General features: G+C 39.5%; 5 protein-coding genes across 18 annotated transcripts; 2 read left to right on the top strand and 3 right to left on the bottom strand.

Moving 5' to 3' along the window:
• Positions 1-988: 988 nt before the first annotated feature.
• Positions 989-4,909, bottom strand: LOC109536999 (phosphoglucomutase). Of its 2 annotated transcripts, XM_048665689.1 has the most exons (11): positions 4,702-4,885; positions 4,545-4,605; positions 3,867-4,128; positions 3,636-3,717; positions 3,006-3,211; positions 2,792-2,948; positions 2,382-2,733; positions 2,081-2,332; positions 1,842-2,025; positions 1,652-1,780; positions 989-1,407 (listed from the first exon to the last, which is right to left on the bottom strand). In XM_048665689.1, exons 3-11 carry the CDS (start codon positions 4,113-4,115, stop codon positions 1,318-1,320), a joined length of 1,701 nt encoding a protein of 566 aa, XP_048521646.1. In that variant the 5' UTR covers positions 4,116-4,128; positions 4,545-4,605; positions 4,702-4,885; the 3' UTR covers positions 989-1,317. The 2 variants fall into 2 exon arrangements, with proteins under 2 accessions (XP_048521646.1, XP_019759060.1); XM_019903501.1 differs by lacking the exon at positions 4,545-4,605 and having other exon boundaries at positions 4,702-4,909.
• Positions 4,910-8,007: 3,098 nt separating this feature from the next.
• LOC109537001 (ankyrin repeat domain-containing protein 13C) lies at positions 8,008-12,018 on the top strand. 3 transcript variants are annotated; one of them, XR_007281310.1, is made up of 11 exons: positions 8,008-8,159; positions 8,387-8,428; positions 8,779-8,883; positions 8,948-9,079; positions 9,135-9,346; positions 9,400-9,531; positions 9,585-9,746; positions 9,802-9,951; positions 10,120-10,367; positions 10,419-10,692; positions 11,468-12,018. XR_007281310.1 is itself a non-coding variant. In XM_019903504.2 (10 exons), exons 1-10 carry the CDS (start codon positions 8,048-8,050, stop codon positions 10,432-10,434), a joined length of 1,311 nt encoding a protein of 436 aa, XP_019759063.1. In that variant the 5' UTR covers positions 8,008-8,047; the 3' UTR covers positions 10,435-12,018. The 3 variants fall into 3 exon arrangements, 1 of the variants encoding a protein (XP_019759063.1); XR_002171887.2 differs by having other exon boundaries at positions 10,768-12,018; XM_019903504.2 differs by having other exon boundaries at positions 10,419-12,018.
• LOC109537006 (hatching enzyme 1.2) lies at positions 11,394-13,456 on the bottom strand. The gene is made up of 6 exons (XM_019903509.2): positions 13,221-13,456; positions 13,015-13,158; positions 12,856-12,963; positions 12,557-12,798; positions 12,370-12,503; positions 11,394-12,322 (listed from the first exon to the last, which is right to left on the bottom strand). Exons 1-6 carry the CDS (start codon positions 13,343-13,345, stop codon positions 12,113-12,115), a joined length of 963 nt encoding a protein of 320 aa, XP_019759068.1. The 5' UTR covers positions 13,346-13,456; the 3' UTR covers positions 11,394-12,112.
• On the top strand, positions 12,750-23,223 carry LOC109537000 (aspartate aminotransferase, mitochondrial). 10 transcript variants are annotated; one of them, XM_048665692.1, is made up of 15 exons: positions 12,750-12,808; positions 17,387-17,607; positions 17,661-17,905; positions 17,976-18,258; positions 18,309-18,452; positions 18,497-18,658; positions 18,710-18,826; positions 18,878-19,803; positions 19,866-19,991; positions 20,048-20,163; positions 20,617-20,747; positions 20,801-21,231; positions 21,289-21,528; positions 21,592-21,829; positions 22,016-22,420. In XM_048665692.1, exons 2-8 carry the CDS (start codon positions 17,400-17,402, stop codon positions 19,015-19,017), a joined length of 1,299 nt encoding a protein of 432 aa, XP_048521649.1. In that variant the 5' UTR covers positions 12,750-12,808; positions 17,387-17,399; the 3' UTR covers positions 19,018-19,803; positions 19,866-19,991; positions 20,048-20,163; positions 20,617-20,747; positions 20,801-21,231; positions 21,289-21,528; positions 21,592-21,829; positions 22,016-22,420. The 10 variants fall into 10 exon arrangements, with proteins under 10 accessions (XP_048521649.1, XP_048521652.1, XP_048521650.1 ...); XM_048665695.1 differs by lacking the exon at positions 12,750-12,808 and having other exon boundaries at positions 17,137-17,607; positions 18,509-18,658; XM_048665693.1 differs by lacking the exon at positions 12,750-12,808 and having other exon boundaries at positions 17,137-17,607; positions 20,953-21,231.
• Positions 13,239-19,454, bottom strand: LOC109536998 (centromere protein J). Of its 2 annotated transcripts, XR_007281307.1 has the most exons (15): positions 19,045-19,454; positions 16,787-17,137; positions 16,564-16,720; positions 16,278-16,507; positions 16,061-16,219; positions 15,784-16,006; positions 15,513-15,728; positions 15,236-15,457; positions 14,955-15,177; positions 14,755-14,905; positions 14,542-14,692; positions 14,419-14,490; positions 14,171-14,366; positions 13,923-14,121; positions 13,239-13,325 (listed from the first exon to the last, which is right to left on the bottom strand). XR_007281307.1 is itself a non-coding variant. In XM_019903500.2 (14 exons), the coding sequence occupies exons 1-14, from the start codon at positions 19,400-19,402 to the stop codon at positions 13,990-13,992; spliced, it is 2,841 nt and encodes a 946-aa protein (XP_019759059.1). In that variant the 5' UTR covers positions 19,403-19,454; the 3' UTR covers positions 13,842-13,989. The 2 variants fall into 2 exon arrangements, 1 of the variants encoding a protein (XP_019759059.1); XM_019903500.2 differs by lacking the exon at positions 13,239-13,325 and having other exon boundaries at positions 13,842-14,121.
• Positions 23,224-23,288: the final 65 nt, after the last annotated feature.

The following is a 23,288-nucleotide window of genomic DNA, read 5'->3' as shown; positions in this document are numbered from 1 at the left end:
TATTATGAGGTCATGATGACTTTCACTAAACCCCAGAACACTTCAATAGCATTTTATAAAAGATTAGTCGAGAAAGTAGCACGGTTATTTGCGCTTTTAGCATAGATAATCGTATCGTTGTCCAATATTTAACCTTTCAGGAATTGAAATGTAGGTATTTGAGGATTTTAATTGAAAATTAGAGCGATGAGTGCAAATATTCTATGATAACGATAAGCAGCAACGAATTAATCGTAATTTGAAATGAAGTGATCCCATAGGCTCAAGACGCCACTACTAATATTACCATCAGAATACTACTAACTAATATCAGACTATGAAGGCTTTCACGGCCGGTTAATTCACATTTAGGAATGTTTTCCGGGCTTTGAAGCCGTGGTCTATCGGAATTTCTTCCTGACGTTTCGTCCACATCTGCGGTGGACATTTTACTTTACTAACTAATAGTTATTTATTTACTTACCCACTATCCAAAATCACAACAAAACATCCAACCACTGCAGAATACACAGGGTGTCGAATAAAATCCTGTATTAACCATTTATTTTAAAAACTACAAAGCAGATTCTTTGCATCAAGTTACCCTTTTTCATAGGCATGTCAATGTACTTCGTACTATGTCAATGCGTCAAGTCAGTCAATTGTTTTATGGCGGTCCGGAATGGTAGTGCGCGAAACGGTCCGACTGGAAATCCGAAATTTCCAGGATTTTTTATTTTCGCAAAATTAAACATTTCCTGTGCCATTTTCTGATATTTTCCCGACCGCTAAGATGATTTTTGCAAGAAAAACGCGATTTCTAAATCAGCAATACTCTGACGTTTGTCAAGCTGGGATTTCATCATGACAGCGCCCACTAACAATGACGCATGAATATATTTGGCATTAAATTGCGAATTTGAACCTTTTAAGAGACAGTTGATTATGGACCATCAGGACACAGGAATGAACTTCTTAATGGTAGGTGCAATTTTTCAAACTTCAACCGTTTAAACGATAACAAAAATCTGTATTTTCTGCAAATGTCGGCATACAATAGTGCAAAATGCGCGCTTTTAAATTACTTCAATTAATTAACATGTGTAGGGCAATTTGTTAAAAATTACTATAAAACAATATAAAAGTACAATAAATATAACATTTCAATAGAATATAATAAAAGATCTCTCTCTAGCTATTTTGTAAAATCAGACGTTAATCTAAGTAATTTGCAAATATGGATTTATTAGGATGCATGTTTCGAGTTCTTACGATATAAAAACATCATTTGTAAGGACTGTTTCAAGTATCTACATATACGAGCTCATGGCAAAATGCTTATGTAATGACGGTAGGCTCTTCTCTGCCAGTGAATTTCTTTAGCTGCGAAATTTCCAATCCAATGTTCACTAGAGGTTTCAGCATAATCTAAAAAAAAAAACAGTTCCATTTAGTGAAAAACCCTACTATACAAGTATAAAAATGGACTATTTGGATACAGAAATGTGGAGTTAAGTGGCTTTTTGAGGTAAAATATGCACGAAAAAAAACATGAAAGTTCTAAACAAGTTTAACACAGCAAAAAATCATCAAACCGTAAATAAAATTGCGGTCTTGTTTATTAATTATAAGCAAAATTGTCACCATTATATGTATATAGAAATATACTTACTTGTGCATCGGTCAAAACGTCTTCCTTCTCATAGCACTCAATGTAAATTCTGATAGTCGCGCCGCTACTGCCTGTGCCTGATAATCGGTAGATCAACCGGGAACCATCATCAAAAAGTATCCGAATTCCCTGCGAGTAATGCATAAAATAAAACCAGCACAACATGCAAAGATCCCATTATATAAATTACCTGGTTGTTAGCTACAGAATTATCAATAGGATCCACATAAGAAAAGTTGTCGGCTTTGGCTACTGTGTAGCTTTTTCCACCAGAGCAGAAGGATTTTCCCACAAAACTGCCGTCAGCAATTAAAGCTTCCAGATGCTGCATCAGTTGATTTGCTGATTCAGTTTCGCATTCCTCATAGTCGTACCTGGATAGTTATTTTTAGTACTTTTAACTTTGGTGCTGAGATTTTGTTAGTTTACCTGGTAAAATAGTTTCGTCCGTACAGCTTCCAGTGCTCCTTCAGTATGTCCTCCACGCCCATATTTTTGTGCTCAATAATCGAAAGCCACGCCAACACAGCCCACAAGCCATCTTTTTCCCTAATGTGATTGGAGCCAGTGCCGAAACTTTCCTCGCCACATAGCGATAAACGGCCAGCATCCATCAGATTGCCAAAGTACTTCCAACCGGTGGGAACTTCAAATATTTCCTTGCCCAATTTGGCGGCAACTCTAAAATTTTCCCTTGAAATTGGCGCATAAATCGTTATAACTCTTTTACCTGTCGACAGCAGCGGCCGTAGGCATGGACCTGGCAAATCCGTTGATGCCATTCTTCTTAAAATAGGGAATACATTCCAGATTATTTGCCAACACGGCTAGTGAATCGCTGGGAGTAACAAAGAATGCGTTCTTTCCTAATATCATGTTTCTATCGCCATCTCCATCAAAGGCAGCTCCAAAATCATAGCTGGAATCCGCTTTCAGGGCATTTACCAGGTCCTTGGCGTAGGTTAGATTGGGATCTGGATGAATTTCCCCAAAGTTATCCAAAGGAACGACACGCCGAACGTTATTGTCTGGGGAGGCGCCCAATTCTTCCACGAAGATATTTCGCACATAGACGCCAGTTACTGCAAAACATCCCAGTTCAAACTAAATATTCTGAAAAGATCACAAGAAGTTATTTACCTCCATTCATGGAATCTAGTAAAATATGGAATGCTGGCCGTTTGTCGGTGCCTCTGATTAGTGCCCTGAGTTTGTGGAAGTCGAAAATATTCTTCATTAAAGCTACGTATTCTTTGGAGGAATCGATTATCTCGACCGTAAATGTCCTCCCCTCGACCTGAAAATTATACAATATTGAATAATGCACTTACTACAAAAAAAACGCGGTTCTTACATTGAACGTACGCGTCCCCAAAACATCGATAATGCGATCTGTTTCCAAAGATGGCGTGGTTTTATACTGGGTGATCTTCTTGGTCAGTTCGTAGATGGTGTTGGTAATCTGGTCGGGTGCAGGACCCCCATTTTCGATGTTATATTTGATTCCGAAGTCGTTGCGGATTCCACCAGGGTTGTGCGATGCCGTTAAGACAATTCCACCTAAAAAAAAAGGGTTTTTCTCATTACAGTTGGTCTCTAGTTAGCCAGGAAGGTGATAACTCTGGAACTCTCAATTTTATGGCAAACATTTTAAAACAGTTCGGGTCATGGACAGCTAAAGTGATTTCCCGTATTAACCAAAATCTATAAAATTGCATGTCGTGATATGTAGTATAGTCAGAAAATAGGTAATAACCGTATTGTTTATCTAGAAAGATACACAAACAACATCGCCTAATTGCAGTAATTATATCCATTAATATAAATTTTATTATTACGTTTATTGTACGCGATGTTTTCCATGAGGACATCCACCGATCACATGCGACTTTCAAAAATAATCGACGATGATCGTTAACGTTAACATACTATTTTCGTGTGGTGTTAACCAAACGTTTTGAAATATTGTTTTCAATAAACTTACCCAATACTTTTTCCTGTCTGATCAAAGCTGATACAGCAGGGGTGGACAAAATCCCTAGTTGGCCAATGATCAGTTTGGAAACCTGCAATAAAAGGAAAACTTGAAATGAATTGTCTGCTAAAGAAAGAGACACAATCAGTTTCTTTAAACCTCGGGAGATAAATACATTAATAAGTAAAGCATGACGATTAAGAGGCCAAATAAAACTCAACAAATTAAACTTCAACTGACCTCATTTGCCGATGCGATTCGAATAATCGTGTTAATGGCAGGCTTGGAAAAGTAGCGCCCATCGCCTCCCACAACAAGAGTGGATCCTTTTAATTTTTCGCCCAGGGCATCCAAAATGCATTGAACGAAGTTCTCAGTGTAGTTCTTTTGCATAAACACCTTCACTTTTTTCCTCAAACCGCTCGTGCCTGGCTTTTGGTCATCGAATGGCGTGGTTGGGACGATAACAGATTCCAAAGTTCCCGACATTTTCAACTTCCAACTATGAAGAAAACAGGAGTTTGAGTCAATTAGGAATTAGTGGATGAACAGATTCATATAGTATTGATTTATTCAACTTGTACTTTTCTGCAAAGGTTTCTGGTTTCTGCAGATCGATGTGAGGACGAGATAGCGTACGTTTTTGATAATAACTAGCCAATTTTCTTTAGGTTTTCATTGTTTTATCAAATTACGGGGGATGATTGAATGGCAATAATGTGTTTTCTAATAAATTCCGAAGGAAATCAGTTAGGAAACTGCTGATCTGGTGGTTGAAAGCGCATGAGGCTGGTTTGTTGTGATGAATGATGAGAGCCGTTATATGTTTACAATCTAGGTAAAACTACACTTTTGATTTGTACCATTGGAGGTGTGAAGATTCTTCCAAAGAGAATCTATAGAGAAAACTAAGCTTACATTTTTTATGAGTTCTCGAAACCGATCGGATCTCTACACCATTGTAACACGTTAATCATGCCTACGGAATTTAAACAATTATACATTAAGCCAATAACGATTACACGTACTTATTAATGAAAACCTGAAATATATTACATAAAAGTTGAACAAATACCTTTATCTCACGACAACCAAACTGGATGAGTAGCTGCAACAGTGGGCCAGTCTTCTTGTCCAAGTTAGCGCTTTATATGATAGTTATTTATTTATTTTCCACAGGTTTTGCAAAAAATTATCTTTTCTCTGTTTTGAAACGCCTCAATGACGAGTTAAGGTCATCAACCGCGCACTTTATTGGCGCAGTTGATAAATGTAACTTGCGTGTTTATTGGATCAGTGCAAACGTCACTCGGTAGGCTAGAGTTGGGCTCCGATGAATTTTCGATAGTTATTTGGACGGGAAACCAAAAAATCGACATATTTTTTCAGTTGGAATTCGTAATTAAATTTTTGTTGAAATTAAAAATTGACGCTTTGAGTTAATTAATTTATTAAATTTCACCGGCATTTAATGGGGTGAAAATGTAGTTACAATTTGGTGATTTTTTTATTTTGATGGAAACTTTTTGAAAGTACTCCCGTTTGATCAAAAGCGATTATCTCGAAACCGGTTTATGTACCGAAACAATCCAAGAGATCAAATTTGAAGGTTTTTGGTTGGTTCACTTGAGTGTGTGAGTAAATTTTTACATTTCCACTTGCAAATAACGATTTTGCCGTTGCCGCAAACTGAGACCCAAAAGTATTAACTTCAAAAATTTAATCTGCCAATTTCAGGATAAAAAACTGAAGAAAATTTTGCAATTTTTTGATAAATTATATACAAACAGGACCAGAAATTAGAAAAAAAACTGGCGCTTAATAATAATTAAGTTTTAATTAAACTATCTTGGCGCGCATTTTATCCAAATAATTTTCCGTTTTGGAGCAACAAAACTGTAGTTAATTAAGAGCACCCTGTGGAAATTTACGCATATGTATTTTCCATTCGAATCCGGGAACAGTTTCCAGAATTGAATGTAATAAACCTTCATTAACTGTTTCAGTGCTCAAGCTCATCCAGCCAGCCATTTCTTTTAATTGAAATTATCACATATGGTAACCATATTAGTATCAGCGTAGTTTTGTTATTTGACTTTCTAGACCGGCCTCGCTTTATCCACTAATCCTCACTATACTCTCTTTCTCTGAACGGATCCCATGGGAGAAACTGCCAGAAAGCGATTACCAGCGGCGTAACTACTGTAGAAAAATTTAAAAATTGAAATCATTAGAGAAATATTTTTTGCGTAAAAGCTGTTTTGGTCAATAAATCCCATTAACATTTTAAATATTTAACGCAAAAATCAAGTCAAAAGCACCAAGCAAAATTATCAAATTGACTAATTAATGATTAAGCCATATCGAGTCTATTAATTACAATTGAGATCCAAACCAGGCGTTGGAATTAGTGTGAGAGTAATTAAAGGCGAAATTGTGTCACGCTACTGAGATTTTTTGTTAATTTGATCCAGAACGTACTTAGTCGAATCCACAAAGTAAACTAAGTGCAGATTTATTGTTAAATCTGTTTCAATGCGGATAAAAATGTGCTGAAAGTATGTGGTTGACCAAATAATTTCATTATAAATTTTCGGCTTCTGGTGTGGGTGTGGGTTTGAAATCAAGCGCTTAACAGTCAATGTGTGGTGCCTTTAGGAAACATTTGAAGGTATTTCAATTAATTATCATTAAGCCAACATATGTGGTGATCAGTAGACAAATTCTGCATAATCTACATATGCATATGTACGTTGAAAGGAAGGGACAACAATAATCGTAGAGGCAAGAAAACATTTGGCCTTATCTCAAAAACCACACTTCCTCTTGGTCAGCCGCAGCTGCGTTCATATCATTATCCAGACACTCTATAAATACAAAGAGGATTGTTCTTGTATGGTACTATAAACGGTTCTGCAGCGTTAACAAGTGGTAATTAGCAAACATTAATGTGCGTGTGTAGTTCAGGTCTAATAAGTAACTAGTTCTGAAATAAAGTGAACATTTTGGAGATTTATCGCATGCAATAAGGCTTTTCATTGGGCGGCTAGCGTGTTTCAACTGCAAGCTGCCTTTTGAAGGGCATAGTTGCTAGGATTTGTGCATAATAATTATTTTTATTCTCGAACCTTTTTAGAGCGATCTTTAGTTAGTTAAAGTGTGAGTGTGTGAACTATTTCCTGTTTGATAAGACACATTTTCCTCCAAGTGAGCACAAGCTAATCGTGGTAATCTAAGTGGTTTCACCTACGTGGCGGCAAAAACTATTATTTGAGCTCCTATTGAAGCTTGTCGGAAATAACTATCAACACTTTTATAATTTTTTATAGTCTGGTTGTGGTCCTTCGAGCGAGAAGCCAACGATCATTTTCTATAGTGTTTGGTTTAAAAGTTTTTGTTCTCGCTCGCACACATTGACGGAAAATGCTTGTTGTTTGACAACGCTGTCCCAATAGAGGATCAGTAGGCTTTTGTGGCTTCTGCTGGAAGCTGACTAATTATTTTCCACGACTGCCTCAAAGTCCGGAAAAGACACCAGTTTCAGGCAATGGTAACGAAAGTTGAATTTTTCCTATGGTATAGTGAAACCGTTGAGTTTTTCGGGCTTTGAAGTCAAGGTTGAAAATAATTTATCCCTGTTTTTTTGCCTCCGTTTGACTACTTGCTCAAATTCTGAAGCAACTTAATTTTCTTCTGTTTCTTGTCAAAAAATCATAAAAATGTCTTATCCTCGATTGGACTGAAATTCGGCAATAAGAAAGAATGAACAGAGACAAGTACTTGTCTCTGGAATGAAGTCTTCTTGGTGGGCCTTATAATTTAAAGTTATTATCTGAACCAGTTTTGAAGTAATGATTAAAAAAAAAATCAATGTCAACTTTTTATGTTTGCCGCTCGTCCGACTCACTTTTGACCGCTCTTGAAAAAATCAGTCTCTTTTTAGATTTTACTGAATTTTTGCAGGCAAAGAACGAGAATATTTCTTTGTGGTCCTTCAAAGTTTCAGCTTGCTACCTGATCAGGTTTTGAAGCTACACTTAAAATAGCATCACACTGTCCACTCTTCACCTTTATGACTTGGGGTCTCTAAAAAACTGTTTTTTTTGTTCGACTTGACTCATTGTTCTCAGGTAAAGGGAGTCAAGGGTTTTGAGTAGACAACGAAATTCCAGACCGGAAAAACTCCTGTAAGGAACGGGCTGCGTAAAAAAAATATTTTATTAAAAAAAAATGTATTAAATTAAAAATAAATGTATTAAAGCCTCATAAGTTGTAAGAAACTACAAAAATGTGCATAAAAAATTTACTTTTAATAATATTAGTAGTAATTAATATTAACAAAATTATCATTGTAAGCTGACTTCACTCTGGTCGTCAATTCAAATATAGGACAAATGAAAAGTGAGTGAAGTGTGTCAAAAATGGACGAAGGGGTTGGAGAGTATCCAGTACACAAAGCTGTTTTTGATAATGATTTACCAAATTTATCAAAATATTTACGCAAATACGATGTGGCAGCAAAAGACAAACATGGCAAGTATCCACCAATTATCACAATTTTCATTTGAGCCGATCAATTCCAACGGAACGCTCATGTTAGGTTACAATTGCTGTCACAGGATTGTTTATTTATCGATTTTTAAGTGTTGTTTTCGAAGAATACACTCATTTGATGCGAATATTGCAGAATGCATTGTTATAGTCACTATAGACTTGGTGGCTGAGGTTTGGGCGTGATTAATGTATGCTTTTCTTTGCAGGAAACACCGCCCTGCATCTGGCTGTTATGCTGGGACGGAAAGGTAAAATTCCTATTTCAATTTGATACCATTTAGCAAATTATATGGAATTGGTTGTCTTATCACTAGCCAATTGTTGCTTTTATCTGATAAAAACAATATTACATGTCATTCTAATGAAATATTACATACTTATAAATATGACAGTAGAGAGTTCCACTAATAAGCACGTTAATCTATCTCTTAAGGCTTATCCTAACAATCAATCAAATACTGATGGGCAGCACGTTAACACTAAGCTCGGGAATCTACACATTAAAATATGGGAGATTTAAAAAGTAGGGTTTTTTTTCTTCAACAAGACAGACACTAAACAACTGAACTTTTCATTGACCAATGTCCCAATGTTTTAGAATGCGTTCAGCTCCTTTTAAATCACGATGCGCCCGTGAAAGTGAAAAATGCCCTAGGCTGGACCGTGCTGGCCGAAGCAGTAAGTTATGGACATCGGCCTACAAGTAATAGTGATTTTACCGCATACTTGTTTCATAATTTGCTGAACTTGTGCCGTTTTCCCTTCAGTAATGTCCCTAGTGCGAAAATTTCGGCAACAATCCAAGGAGCAAATGGAGCAGAGACGACCCAACTTAGTGGCAGCTTTAAACAAAATCGACAACTTCTACATGGAATTGAAGTGGGACTTTCAAAGCTGGGGTAAATCCGTGGCTTTGTTAAACTGGCAAATTAGTAGCTTTGCGATTTTTTCCAGTTCCCCTGGTCTCGCGAATTTTGCCATCAGATGTTTGCAAGATTTACAAATGCGGAGCCAACATTCGATTAGACACCACTCTGGTCGATTTCTCCGACATGAGGTGGGAAAGGGGCGATATTTCGTTTATCTTTCGAGGCGAATCCCCTCCAACTGAAAGCCTCATTGTGGTGGACAATGTGGGCCAACTATATCAAAGAGTCAGTTACGAGGTATTGTCGCAACTTTTCCGCCGCTGAAAAACCATCACTTGGCTCTATTGCAGGAAAACGAATTAGAGATCGAAGACGAAGTGAATCTCCTCATGTCCACCGATATTCTGGCTGCCCAGATTTCCACAAAACGCATTTCGTTTGCTCGCGCTCAAAGCGGATGGATTTTTCGCGAAGACAAGAAGGTGAAGAGTCTTGCGGAGCGGTTGAATTGAAACTATCTGAGGATTGTTTGCAGGAATTGGTAGCAGGGCAATACGAAGCCGATCTCTACACAGTGCATGGTCTGACTTTGGAGAGCAGAAAGCGGCGCGAACATTTATCAGCTGATGATTTGGAAAAGAATAAAGCCATGTTGAGCCATTTTACGAAGGGCACTTACAATAACGGCTACAGCGAAGTAACGATTGGCTCAGTTGCTTTGGATTCACTGAGTAATCAATTTTGTGTTATAGAACGTTAGGAGGTCGAGTCTAACGCCCCCGCCGGATAAAAACGTTTCGTGGGACGAATACGTTAATGCTGAAGTTAACAACTATCCTAGATTGGGCAGGGATATCGTCTACAAGGAATCATCTAAGCACTTTAAAGCAACTGTCGCAATGGTAATTATTATCTTTTTCCGTGTTCAGCAGGGAAAAAATATTTTTGTTTGGCCGGCCGCAGATGTGGCCTATAAACCACGGAAAACTTTTCAATCAGTCGAATTAATATTTCAAAAGCATCACATCGATGTCATAGTAGTGGATCTAAATCGGTTTTATTTATTTCAGAGCAACGATTTCCCCTTATCGGTTGAAATGCTGTTAAATGTGCTAGAAGTGATTGCACCATTCAAGCATTTTTCCAAACTGCGCGACTTTATCAACGGAAAGCTACCCACAGGATTTCCGGTAAAGATCGAGCTGCCAATTCTGCCTACTGTTACGGCCAAAATCACATTCCAAGACTTTGAATTCAGAGATGATCTAACCTCATCGATATTTGGTATACCGGATCTATATGTAGAAGATCCATCCAGGTAAGAACCTTTTCTAATTATTTTCTTCCTCATTGTAATTTTTTTTTTCAGATTCCCCGACTTATGACGTCCTGAACTGACCAGTTGCTTCAAGCTCCATTTCGAGCCCAAACCTCAATTCCTGTCGCTGAGCGAGCGCAGTCGGACTCAGATAAAAGGGTCGCGAGCTCGCTATAGGATAAAAGGTGCTCCTATCAATCTGAAACAGGATGACGGCCCGGTCATATTCCTCGAGGTGCCGATGCTTTTCACTCTGGGCAGCGTTTATGGGGCCAGCTGTCTGGTCTATGTAGAATAGTTCGCTTCTTATGTGTTCGTCTCACCGGTAAGTAGTTCAGAGAAGCATTTGGAATGCCTTCAAGTGTTCGTGCTGTATATTTAGCCCTGGTTTAATTTTCAGTGCCTAAACTGTTCTTTTGTGGTCTGTCCATTCCAGATGGCTTCTCAAGTGCTTTATATTACTTATAAACAATAAATCGTATTGCTATTTTATTACTTTTGCTGCGAAAGTGGCCTGTAATACTATTTATTTTAGTTAATTTTTTTGTATATTGTTTTATCTGCGATGGGAAGAGTGATCTAATAAAGAAACCCATGACTTCCATCGCAATTAAAACATGTTTATCTGTTTGGAGTTTTCTGGAAAAAGCATGCCGATGTAGCCCATTATGTATATTATTAATGCCTTCAACCTTCAAGCCTTTATACTTTCACTAGCCTAGACATACGATACTTTCGACAATCAAAAACCTGCCCATATTGATTTAAACAGTTCCAAAAGCTGAAGGCACTGGATATACATAATTTCGATTATATTGGTGGTTTACTTAACTCGATTACTTCGATAGACCAAGCTGAAATCGCTATAGATGTCATAGCAAATGGTACTTAGATATTACAGGGTCTTTTCAAGTGAACTTTATATGTTGTTTGGTGGTATTGTAGCCGATTCAAGTGATTTGTGTGTGTAGTGTTGCTGTAGTGGGGTTTTCAGCTTGTTTTCGAACAGTTTATAAAATAATCATCAGCTTTGGAAACGGGTTTATTCAAGCAAAGTCCCACTTACACTCCGAGGCGATGAAAACCTCCTTCCTTTTCATTGCTTTCCTTCAACCAAGCAACCTGCTAATCAATAAGGAAATTATACAGTAATTTATCATGGAATTAAGGAGACAATGTTGCTTTAAACATATCAGCATCGAAGTCCAAATTAGTGTTTTCATAAGGAAAGTAGCCAGCTTTTTTATTTCTCCCAGTGCAAACGTGGATGGCAACCATCGAAATCTGATTGTTTGTTGATTGGATTGCGAGATTTGTTTTGCAGTATTAGATGTTACGAATTGACTGTTTAATTGCTATCTAAGGGAGTTGGTGTGATTTTCTAGACTGTGCCATTAATTATTACACTAAACAACCTGTTTACAACTACAAGAGTTGTTTTGTTTGGTAACCTCCGTCCTGTTCCTGCAAGATTTATGCATTTTATTTAGTACATCAACTAGCAATGGATGCGAAGTAAAGCAGGCATCTAGTTTGGAAGATTTCATTAACTCTGTTACTGTTTGACGGCTGTAGAATGTATACTATTAAAGTGTTAACTGTAGGTACGTTGTACTGACTATAATATTGTAAATAGAGCTTCTATATTAAATTAATGTTTTCATTCGGTTGTTTTATGCAGTTTGAAGCCGTAGTTATCAAGCAACCGACAATAAATTGTTTAGTGTTCGTGCACTTTCCAACGTCTATTTTCGGTGGAAAAGCCAGCCTAAAATACCTTGCGCCACCCCGATTAGTGGATTGCTATTTTCTTTGTTTTCGGTAGTATCTGGAGTTGGCTTGCTGCCTGTTATCTCGGCCGTTTTCTCGGGGCATTTGTACATTTGGTTGATTTTCGTCAAGTCTCCTTTGCTGAATCCGTCGCGTTGGCCCATTTTCTCTAGTTTCGATGCGTCCTAAAATATGTTTTTTTAATCGGCACACATTGATTAATTGAACATACCTTGGGAATGATCGTTTTCCTTCCATTCACTGAAAACGCCGTACTTGAATAATGCATAACCGATCTGTAGTCATACGGCACCCCATATCCTGTTGTTTTGTCTTCATCGGCCTTATCGAAGTTGTTCTCGTGCCCTAAATGAGAACGTTTCAGATTCATTTGAGTGAGTAAAGGTAATGAAACAAACCTTGTCTGATGTTCTGCCATGCGATGGAAACGAAGTCGTCGCGTTCGGCGCGGTTTTGCTCGTGCAAAAAACCCACAGCGTGCATGAGTTCGTGAACGGGAGTTCCCACCTTGGTAGTGCAGGAAGGACTTTGAAGATTCACCTCCTGCTTGCCGCCGATGCGGCCAACACTGGACCAACACCCTGTATGGGTATTGACTATTGTTAAGTAGTCGGTATCTGAAGCAGTGCGCTTGCGGAATCTGAAAACAGGTGAGAAATTGATCAACTAATTGTATTTTTCTTAAATTCGTGCTTACTTAATGCAGGTGTATTTGTGGTAAATGTTGATTGCCCGATTGATCATGTTCAGGCTGTCTGAATCGAAATTCCCGTTGATTTCATAGGGAATTACGCCCTTCGGCCACCTGGTAATAAAACAAGAATTAATTGCCAGAAAACATTCCAAATCCCCTTACCTAGCAGTTTGGGAAACCAGGCCGTTTCTTCCCTTTTTAGGAAACACTATATCTCCCTCAGCATATTCGCCCAGTTCTTCCGGATTCAGTTCCGAAGTTGCGTTCCACTCCTCCAAAAGCTTCCCAGTCTCAAGACTGGGATTTCTAAGATGCAAGCAGCATAAAATTAAACCCTGCGGATGAATGGCACTACTCTAAACCCCTACCTATAAACTCTATCCCCTAAATACGATAAATCTGGCATAGAATCCGCATCATAGTCCAACGGCAGGGCTTGAATTCTCCTCAACACACACAAAAACATCAACACACTAAAGCAAAGTAAAACCATTTTCCTCAGAATCGAACATGAAAATTGCACCTGTTTTGGATAGGAAAAATTAGGCGACTGTTAATAAATTGGGGAGAAGTTGTTTATATTTCGATTGCTTATGTTAATTGCAGAAGTCACCTACACCGTTATCAGGCTTACATTTAAATTTCAGAGCACTAAACAAATTTAGTGTTTCTATGTGGTGCAATAGAACGGCGATTTTTATCTTTTAGATAGTTTAGTAACTAATCAGCGGAATGGGATTAAAAGAAGTTTTCAGGAAAACTACTAATTTCGGAGATAGTTAATGGGCTTTTTTAACGCAGAAGGAATAATTAATGAGTATACGCAGCTCAGTGCAAAATATGCAAACTTGAGACCTAAATATTTATCAAAATGCGCATGAATTAGTAGATAAATAGGGTGTTTCCGGAACACCGCGCCGATAAAGCCGAAATCGGGGTCTCAAACAAGATCGAGCTTTTAAATTAGCTGTGGCCTAAAACGCAACATGCTATAAAATTATACCTTTATTTCATTTCACACTTAAAAAATTTGGCTCTAGATGGAATAAACTATTGCTTTTTGTCATCACCTTTATATTTACACTATTAGCGAACCACTGGACGAACTGGACTGGACATTGCAAGCAGGCAAATTATTCACGTTTGATGGGTATCCATCAGCAGAACACCATTGGCATCTTTGAGCCGCACTCTTCCATTTGCATATACAGTTTCAACAGTCCCGTCCTTATGGAGAGTCCGTATTGTGCCGTCAGGGTATTCTCTTCTCTGAAACCGAACAATGCCGTAAAAGAATAAAACCGGGTTTTATTTTCACCTTGTATTCCTGAGTGTGGATTTCCCTCTGTCCATTAGGCAAGAAAATGATCTGCTCGCCTTGCAGATTCTTCAGCGTTTTCCGACCATCTGGGAAGGTTTGCTCTTCAGTTCCATCCTCATTGATTATTTTTAATGACCCATCCGGGTACGCAACTTCGGTTTTTCCGTTGGTGTATTTGGTGCTTTTGTGGCCGCTAAAACCAAAAAACCTGTAATTCCACTGGTGTTGGGATTAATTCAACCTACTCTTTAAACTCCATTACTTCAGTGCCATCAGGGTGCTGAATGTGCCACAAATCAGTAGCCGCATAATAGTACCTAAGAAAATAAGCAAAACACCCAAAAACTCGAATTAAACCGGATGATTACTTGATCGTTTGGCTGTTCAAGTTGGTTTCCTTGGTGTCGCCGTTGAAATACTTCATTCTAATGATTTTCCCATCGGCGGTTATTGTTTTGAGATTGCCATTGCTATAAATAACCTCCATTGAACCGTCAGCAAGGGTTTTTTCAGTTTTTTCTTTAAAAAAACAACAGCAGAGTATATTGTGGGTATTTTAGCTCGTGTTCCAATCGTCTTACCTACACTGGTAGAGCAGTTAACATTTCGAGGACTAGCAAAGTTTCCAAATATGCTCTGATACTCTCGCTCAATTGACTCACTGTTCATTGGCAGGTCTTGGAAGGAGACTCTATTTTCCATTTTTCTCTCCGAGACATCGCGTCCGATTTCCTAAGAGTTCAGCCTCAATAAACATCTAAAATCTATTTTTTTTTACTACCTGATTGTTTATGTTCTTCACAACCTTTTCATTCTCCTTATTCGATTGCCCGTTGATATTGTCATGTTTCCTATCAACATTTATTTCCTGGTCCTCTATGTCGCCATGGCCGGACTTGTTTAGTGGCTTTGTCAAGGTTTTCTCGGTCAGTTTTGATAGATTTTTGTTGATTTCGTGCAGCATTTTCACTTCATGCGGTCGCCGCGTGTACTTCTGACTGGCCCTGAAGAAATTGGAAAAACCGTTATCTGGAAAACTACAAAATACACGTGAAGTCTCACGTTAATTTGGCGTTTTCCCTTTGCAATTTCTCTACTGTAGATTTCAGTTCGAAAATTTCCTTTTCCTGTTGTTTCACTTGCGTTCTTAGTCTGGCCTGAGTGGCGCCGCTTTTGGTGTCTTTCAGTTTCACCAATTCCTTAATGTCTGCTAGTTCCTGTTTGAGTTTCTGGATTTCCGCGCGGTCTTTTTTCGATGGTCTATTTTGGGCCTCTTTCACATAACTGGAATTTACGTATTGAGTCGACATGAACATTCAAACCTCAACCACAGGTTTACTTCTCGAAAAATATCCTCTCCTTTGCAAATTTCTTGCGCTCGCTGATAAGTTCCTCTTCCAGTTTGTCCAGCCGTTCCTCATTCGTGGCGTCGTCTTTTTTCTTCAGCTTCTTCAGCGTGTCGTACTCCTTTTGCAAGTCTTTCAGCTCAGATCTCTGGGCGGCATTTTCCGCCTTAAACTCGTTTACCCTCAATTTGGTCTCTGAATATCTCGCTCTAGAAAAGCCAAACAAAATTCTACTTGGGGATTTGAAAATTCCGAATAACGCACCTCAAATCCTCGCACTCTTTGCATGATTGGGGGCCCTTGATAGTTTCATCCAGCGGCAAAGTGTTAAAGCTGGTGTTGATGCCGACATCGATTTTATTGGAAGTTTCGCATGTTGATTCGAATTCCGTGTAATTGTCACTTAGGCTCGGCGATCTGGAAGACCAGCGGGTGTTTTCATCGGAGAAACTTGTGCTGGTGGAAATTGTTTTGTCCAGCTTGGTTACTAAAGGTGAAAGTCGATTGTGTAAAATTGCAAAGGGTATAGTGATGGAAATACCTGGTTCAGGGTGCGAGTTGGTGTTTTGTAAGTTGATCAGAAACTGCTGAAGAACGTCCCTTTGCCTACACACTTCCTGCAGCTTGATCTTGATGTTTTCTGGTATATACTTCAACATTGCGTCTTCGGATATATCCAAGCTTTCATCCTCTGTCAGGGCTTCAAAAAAAAAACATTTTTCAACAATCTGATGTATTGTTCTTAGTAGTAAAAGTACCATTTTGAATATTTTCCTCGTCTCCGAGCCATAGTTGCGTTTTTTGGGGCGTACTAGTACTAGCTAGTAAATTCGCAATGCTGGTGTTCGTCGAACAAAACGAGCTGTTGCCTACTTTGGCCTCTAATGTTTCAAATATCTTCAGTTCCTTTTCCATCTTGCGTTCCTCTAGAGTAAACTCCCCGAGAGGTTTATCGGTTTTTGGGGCATTTAATCCTGATAATTCGCCCCTAGAAGACGTTGGTTGTTCATGAGATAAAAAGGGCTACAGACGCTAAAAACTCACGGGATTTCATTGGAAAGGAGGGAAACTTGGCCGCCAAAGTACGATTTGGCGTAGTCGTTGACGGTTTGCAAAATTTCCTTGTTCAATGGGAAGAAATGGGAATCTGCGCAATTTTGCCGCTCGCTTTCTTCAGCATCACTTTGACTATCTGGGGTTTCTGAAATGATTGAAAACTCCTATTGCGGGTGTTTTCCTCAGAGAGTGAAACCAAAAATGTGCTTACTCATTATGTGGTTGTTACTGGGGGTTTTGTACAAATAATCAGTCTGGACAGTTTCACCGGCCGCAAGCGGGGCGATTTCGTCCAAGCCGAGACTTTTCCGGAAGTCCTCGTAGTTCTCCACAATTCCATAATCCGGCTCGAAGTCTCTAGAAATTGCGCCTGAATCCTTCGGTGAATCCTTGCCGGTAGTCTCAAAGACATTTTTCCACGTTCCACGCGGTTTTACAAAATCTGGCACTGTTAAAGGACTCAGATCCACTTCAGGATGGGCGGGTTTTTTCAGAATGCCCTTCCTTTCAGCTGCTTGGTTTTGTTGCTTAGCAGTTGAGGTACGTTTGGGCCGATTCAGCCCTAAAGAAGAAACATGCTAGTTAATTGCAAGTACAATTCGCAACAAATCGCTAAATAGAATGATTAAACTGGCCATATTTTGTAAACTTGTCTTCGTCGTTCCATGTTAGATGCTTAGAAGGTTCAGCCATAAATGCTTTCTTTATTCGCTCACTGTATAGCAACATAATGTCATTTTTCTGAAATTTTATCGACTGCCAATTTTTCTTAATTAAATTTCGCAAGTTTTTCCTTTTTTCTCTGTCGAAGAATCGCCGCCTCAATGCCTGTTTTAAGCAAATCCCTCAAACGAATAAGCAAATTGCCTCAGCAGTGGGGAATCAGCCTGGTAGCGCTCAGAAAACAGTCCTGGTGGAGCCAAATTAAAGCAGGAGCCCCTGACCCAATCTTCAGCGTAACGGAAGCCTACAGGGCCGATGCGAATCCCCAAAAAGTCCTGCTAGGAGTAGGAGCTTACAGAACTGATGAGGGTCACTGTTGCATGTTCGTTTGAGAACCTTCTTCCAAAAGTGGTCGTTTTCAGGAATGCCGTTCATCCTGCCCTGCGTTCAAAGAGCAAAAGACATGTTAGGGGAGCAGAAGCTGGATCATGAGTATCTTCCACAGGGCGGATATTCAGAGTTTAACAGAGCGGCCGCTCGACTAGCGCTAGGCGAAGAAAGCGATGTTCTGAAGAACGGTCTGAACCTCACTGTTCAGGCGCTAGGAGGAACTGGTGCTATTCGACTGGGGATGACATTTTTAAGCCGTTTCCATACTGGATGTAAGGTACCTCGTCATTATTGGTACATTTTTTCAAAAAAGTCGCTTTACATCCTCTTCCTATCCCCAATATCAGGTAGTGTACATTCCAAACCCCACATGGAACAACCACAAGAACATAAGTCTGAATTCGGGGATGGAATGGAAGTTCTACAAGTATTACGACCCCGAACAAAAAGGGATGAACTTCTGTGGCATGTGCGAAGATATAGAAAACATCCCGGAAAAATCTATTATTCTCTTCCATGCCATTGCCCACAATCCCACGGGATTCGACCCCTCTCCCGACCAATGGAAACGGCTCTCAAATCTCTGCATGGAAAGGAACTTGTTTGTCTTCTTCGACATGGCGTATCAAGGCAGGACAGGCTCGAACGGCAATGCGCTCTTTACCACAAAATGTTTACAGGATTTGCTACGGGAGATGCGGAAAAAGACGCCAGTTCAGTGCGCCAATTCATAGAAGACGGCCATCAAGTGGCCGTAGCTCAAAGTTTCTCCAAAAACATGGGGCTGTATGGCGAGAGGATTGGAGCCCTTACTTTAGTAACCAGTAAGGACTCAGCTCAACTTCCGTGCTAATGAATGCTGGTTAAAATCCCCTTGTAGCATCGAAGGAAGAACTGGAAAGGGTAAATTCCCAAATGAAAATCGTCATTAGAGCAATGTACTCAAATCCGCCGCTCTATGGAGCGCGCATTGTCTCTCAAGTGCTCAATGAGCAAGCTTTGAGATGCCAATGGCTCAAAGACATCCAAGGTGACTCTGTATAATGTAGTTTCATTAAAAAGCTGACTGAATTTTTTAAAGGTATGGCCAATAGGATTCAAAGTGTACGACAGCTGCTGGTGGCCGAACTGAAGAAAGTTGGCTCGGAAAAAAATTGGGAACACATTTGCAAGCAAATTGGAATGTTTAGTTTTACAGGTAGGTGAAACTCTGATTTAAGAAACTTGGCAGTTGTTGTATCTGTTTCAGGACTGAACAAGGAGCAAGTGGAAAAGCTAACAAAAGAGCACAGCGTCTACCTAACAGCAGACGGCAGAATTTCAGTAGCTTCCTTGGGAGGAAAAAACATTCCATATGTTGCAAGGGCCATACATGAAGTGTCGAAGTAATCAAAGTGTTTGCTGAGTTGTAGTTACCCGTTTTTCTCGCCCCTACCACTCGCAGTTGATTGTTCACTAAACTACACGGCCCCATTCTGAACCTAGCCAAGCCCTGACCCTTTCTCAGGAAGGGTTTTTTTGGTTTAACGGCTGCTCCAGTTGGGGGGTTATCTGCCAACTTTTCCTCCAGCAATTGCTCGAAGGGCTTCGGGGGCGCAATTTTCTTCTGGTCCCATTCGCCGAGATTCACTGAATTAAAGCTATCCTGCTGAGAAGCGGTTTCGATGTGATTTTCCGGTTTATTCCTCGACTGTTGAAGAAGGTTGTCATAACTGCCTTGCCACTGCTTTAAATCCTGCAGCCTGACAAGGCTGAGCGATGGCGAAAACGACATGCCGAGGGATCAAAAAGGGTTTATCATTACACACTGGAAATTTTGAATGTTTGAAACACTTTTTTGTTTTGTGGACGTTACAAGTTGTCACTGATGCCAAAAGTCTTTGGTTAGGGGAGGAAATTGGAGGTTAGCTTGGGACAAAGTGGGGTTTAGACCTTAGACCCTAGACTAAGACTTAGTTAATCTATGGTTTAGACAGAGCCACAGACAGAGCAAAGACAACAAGAGACTTCATTCTGTCCATAGATAAAGACGAGTGATTCTGTCTACTTGCCTCTGTTGTCCCCACCACAGATTACATACTATTGAATTACTAGAGAGCCTTTTTTACAGGGGTTTTATTAAGTCCTGTTCACAAAATATGCCCCCGGGGTCTGTGGTCTTGTTCTATGCGAAGAGTGAGTAGTCTGTGTTCTATGCATAGATAAAGACGAGTATTTCTATGGTCTTGTTCTTTTAGCTCTTGTTTAAAGTGCAAGTGTTTACATTTGTTGACGGTGGGGCCCTAGTATGACTGCTATACTTATTCTTTTTATGATCTTTTATCTGTAAGTCATGGTTTTCGTGTTAAGGCATGTTACAAATGGTAAGTCCCTTTACCATGGTCAATTTTTTGAAAAGTTAATGGGTGTTGCTGTTTAGGGGAAGTTTTACTTTTGGGGATGAATGAAACGTACACTTTGGGGCGCAGCCGGCGGAATAGCATCCATTTGAAAGATGCCACCGTCAGCAAGAAACATGCCACCATCAAACTTGCTGTAAGTAGATGTGTGTTGTGATCGTTAAGTGTGGGAAAACCGCCAGTATTTTTTAGCCCAAGTTCCACTGAATGGGGTGGTTATAATTGAGTTATAGGCAAACGGGCTCTGTAGCTCAAATGTTAAGATAGGATGTATAAGATGCGGCGGCAAGTATGACGATATTTCACAAGTTGCCAAAAGAGCGTATAACTAGAGTTATTTTGAAATTTTGGCTGTTTATGTGAAAACAACGAATATTTCCCAAATAATGCTTCACTTCGTAAATGTGCCACTTAGTGCGCTATCAGGTGGTGTAGAAATGAACGCGCTAGCACAATTTGTTCCTGAAATATGAGTAAAATGGTGTCGTCATGCTTGAGCCTATTTCGTACGCTCTTATTCACAAATAAGCAATCTTAAACAATCGCACTTGAAGTATCTGAAGGTATTTGAGAAAAAGTCTCATTATAGGATGGCCACGTTGACCTGGAAGCTGAAAATTTTGCTAATGGAACTTGGCTGAATAAGGCGAGAATCCAAAGACCTCAGCGGCTGCAAAGTGGAGACGTTATTCTCTTCGGGGACCAAGATTGCAAATATGTGTAGGTGCAAATTAAAGTCCTCAACACCGCACGGTATAAACGTGAAACCTTAGTTTTCTAGATCCTAAATTCGAGGCTATAATCGATGAACGAATTGACACAATTTCCAGATTTGCACTAGAGTTAACTCTAAATAATTTGAATGTGAAAATAGCGACTGATTATGCATCCACTTGTACCCATTTCATTACTAAACTCGTTACAGTTGATGGTCTAATGAACGGACCAATGCTGTACTTTCTCATAGATAGGAAGAATGTGATTACAATGAAATACTTTATGGACATTCTGACCAACATTAGAGAAGCCCCGTTGGTTCCCAACATTTACAGATACATGCCCCAAGTGGATGATTTCCTCAAAAGCAAAGGCATTGTGGATATTAATCCGAGAAAGAATCGGAACTTTTTATTTGATAATGTTTTTTTTATCATATTTGATCCACAGCTGCATGACAGAGTGTGCCCCCTCATTGTAAAGTGCGGTAAGAGACTGGTCTTGTTTGCCAGGCGTGTCCAGTGAAGGCAATTGACTTTTTCAGGTGGCGATACTGCAATCTACGTGAAAGGATTCAATTTCTACAATAATTTATTCGAATACTGGAAAAGATATCTTTACATTGCGGTCCTGGATTCAGAGCATAGGGATTGTGAGCAAATGAAAGAGTTCTCTGCAGCAATGCGCCTCAACGGCAAGCGATTTATGACCCTTGAACCTCGTGATATTTACGTTCAGATCCTTAAAGGAGACTCTGTTATGGAAATTGGAAATGCAGATGTAGGTAGGTTGACTAATCGCATTTGAGCAGTCAGTTGGAAGTAAGACCTCTTAATAAATTCTTTAGTGTATTTACCGAACACGCCCCCGCCAGTGATCGTTCTGGATTCATCAGATGATGAGGAGTTATTGCCTGAATTGGATAATCAAGCAGACGAACCCGCTAAACCAAAGAGTCCAAACATCCCGTCGCCTTCACGGCGATTGCTTAAATCCTACGAGCCTCTCAAAAATGAGCTCAGCTTTAGGGAATATTGTTTGAGGACAAATTCACAATCTTCCACCTTAAATAAGTGGATAACAAGGTCAGTACTTTGGGGTATAGAAGGCCCAACTGAAGAGTATGGGTATTGGTATTGGTATTTTGACTGTATTTCTAAGGCTGTTTGGGATGGACAATTGAGTTTTTGTACACGTTTTGGAGTCAGTAGTTTAGCTACAGATCAATGTCCACACATTTATGAGAAAAATGACTAGGTTTTACTTTTCAGTCCAAAAAAGAAACGTCCGTCTAAACAAACCAAAGATGCAGATGAAACAGCGATTGAAGCCACACCGCAAACTGAAGTCTCTACGGCCAGTAAACAAGATGAACAAACCCCGCCTGTAGCGAGGTCTGAGAAAATTAAAATCGTTCAAGTTCTTTTAAATAGAAGCCGGCCAGGCTTTAGTTTAGATAACAGCCAGCAAGCATGTAATTCCGCAGACGATTCGCAAACGTTTAGTCGCACTCAGGTAACACCCACCAATTTGTTTAAAAAACTTAAAGAGGATAACACGAGCCCGTCCGAGGATGTATCAGATTGCTCATCAGATAGTGAAATTTTTTTTAGAGATTGTAAATTACTTATTGATTAACATCTGAGTGAAGCAATAAACTTGTACTTGATTTGTAACTGAACGTTTCCGATAGTGTTCGCGCTTGAAGAGCGGGAGATTTCGGGCAGTCTCGCTAAAAAGCGTCCGTTGAACTTCCGTCGCAAAATGGATAAGAATGCGGGCGTTTTGATAACGCCATGGATGCATTTTTTAATCTTCCAGAGAATTTCGTTAGTTCCAGCCCTATTCATTTGTTAAAAAAATATGAAACCCATTATCCGCGCGAGAGATTTCCTACTATCCGTTGCGGTTATTTTAATTATTTGCGACAAAAAAGTCAAGTGTTTCACTAGTGAAGATGTGGCAAATGATCTGAAATTCATCAAGATTTGCAAATCCAATTCGCCTCCAGGTGCTTGTGAGTGGTTTTTAATTCATTAATTATCCGCAACTGTATGTGGAAATGTCCTAGATTCCATGAACGATGTGCTGGAGACGAAAAACGCGGAAAATACGCATTCAAGAGCTTTCAAATGTTTCTTGCACTGTTTGCTGACCAAATACGGCTGGATGGACGAAGACGGAGGGTATTTGCTGCATGATATTCGGGAAACTTTGCAGCAAAGTGATGTCCAACTGGCCACTTTGGAGTATATTCTATACACCTGCACGGCCGTTAAGTCTTCCGATAGGTGTCAACGAGCGCATTCTTTCACCGAGTGTTTCTGGAAGAAAATGGACGAGGTAAAATCAATGTTCTTATATATTCCAATCTTTGGAATCTAGTTTTTTTTTAAGGAACAACCCACTGCAGATGAGCTATTTTATAACGTGAAGACCAGGAAATAGAAATATATGGCTAATAAAATTCTTAACCGATTGTATGTTTTTATTCTATTGGCTACCCGATAAACCTTCCCTAGTGATTTAACAGATTTTTCGTCC

This window comes from Dendroctonus ponderosae, unplaced genomic scaffold, assembly GCF_020466585.1.
Source record: "Dendroctonus ponderosae isolate FM_Combo_2020 unplaced genomic scaffold, Dpon_F_20191213v2 Dpon_F_20191213_4, whole genome shotgun sequence".
Taxonomy (NCBI): Eukaryota; Metazoa; Arthropoda; class Insecta; order Coleoptera; family Curculionidae; genus Dendroctonus; species Dendroctonus ponderosae.
Note: the sequence above shows the minus strand (reverse complement) of the source record. Positions and strands in the feature narration are given on the sequence as shown.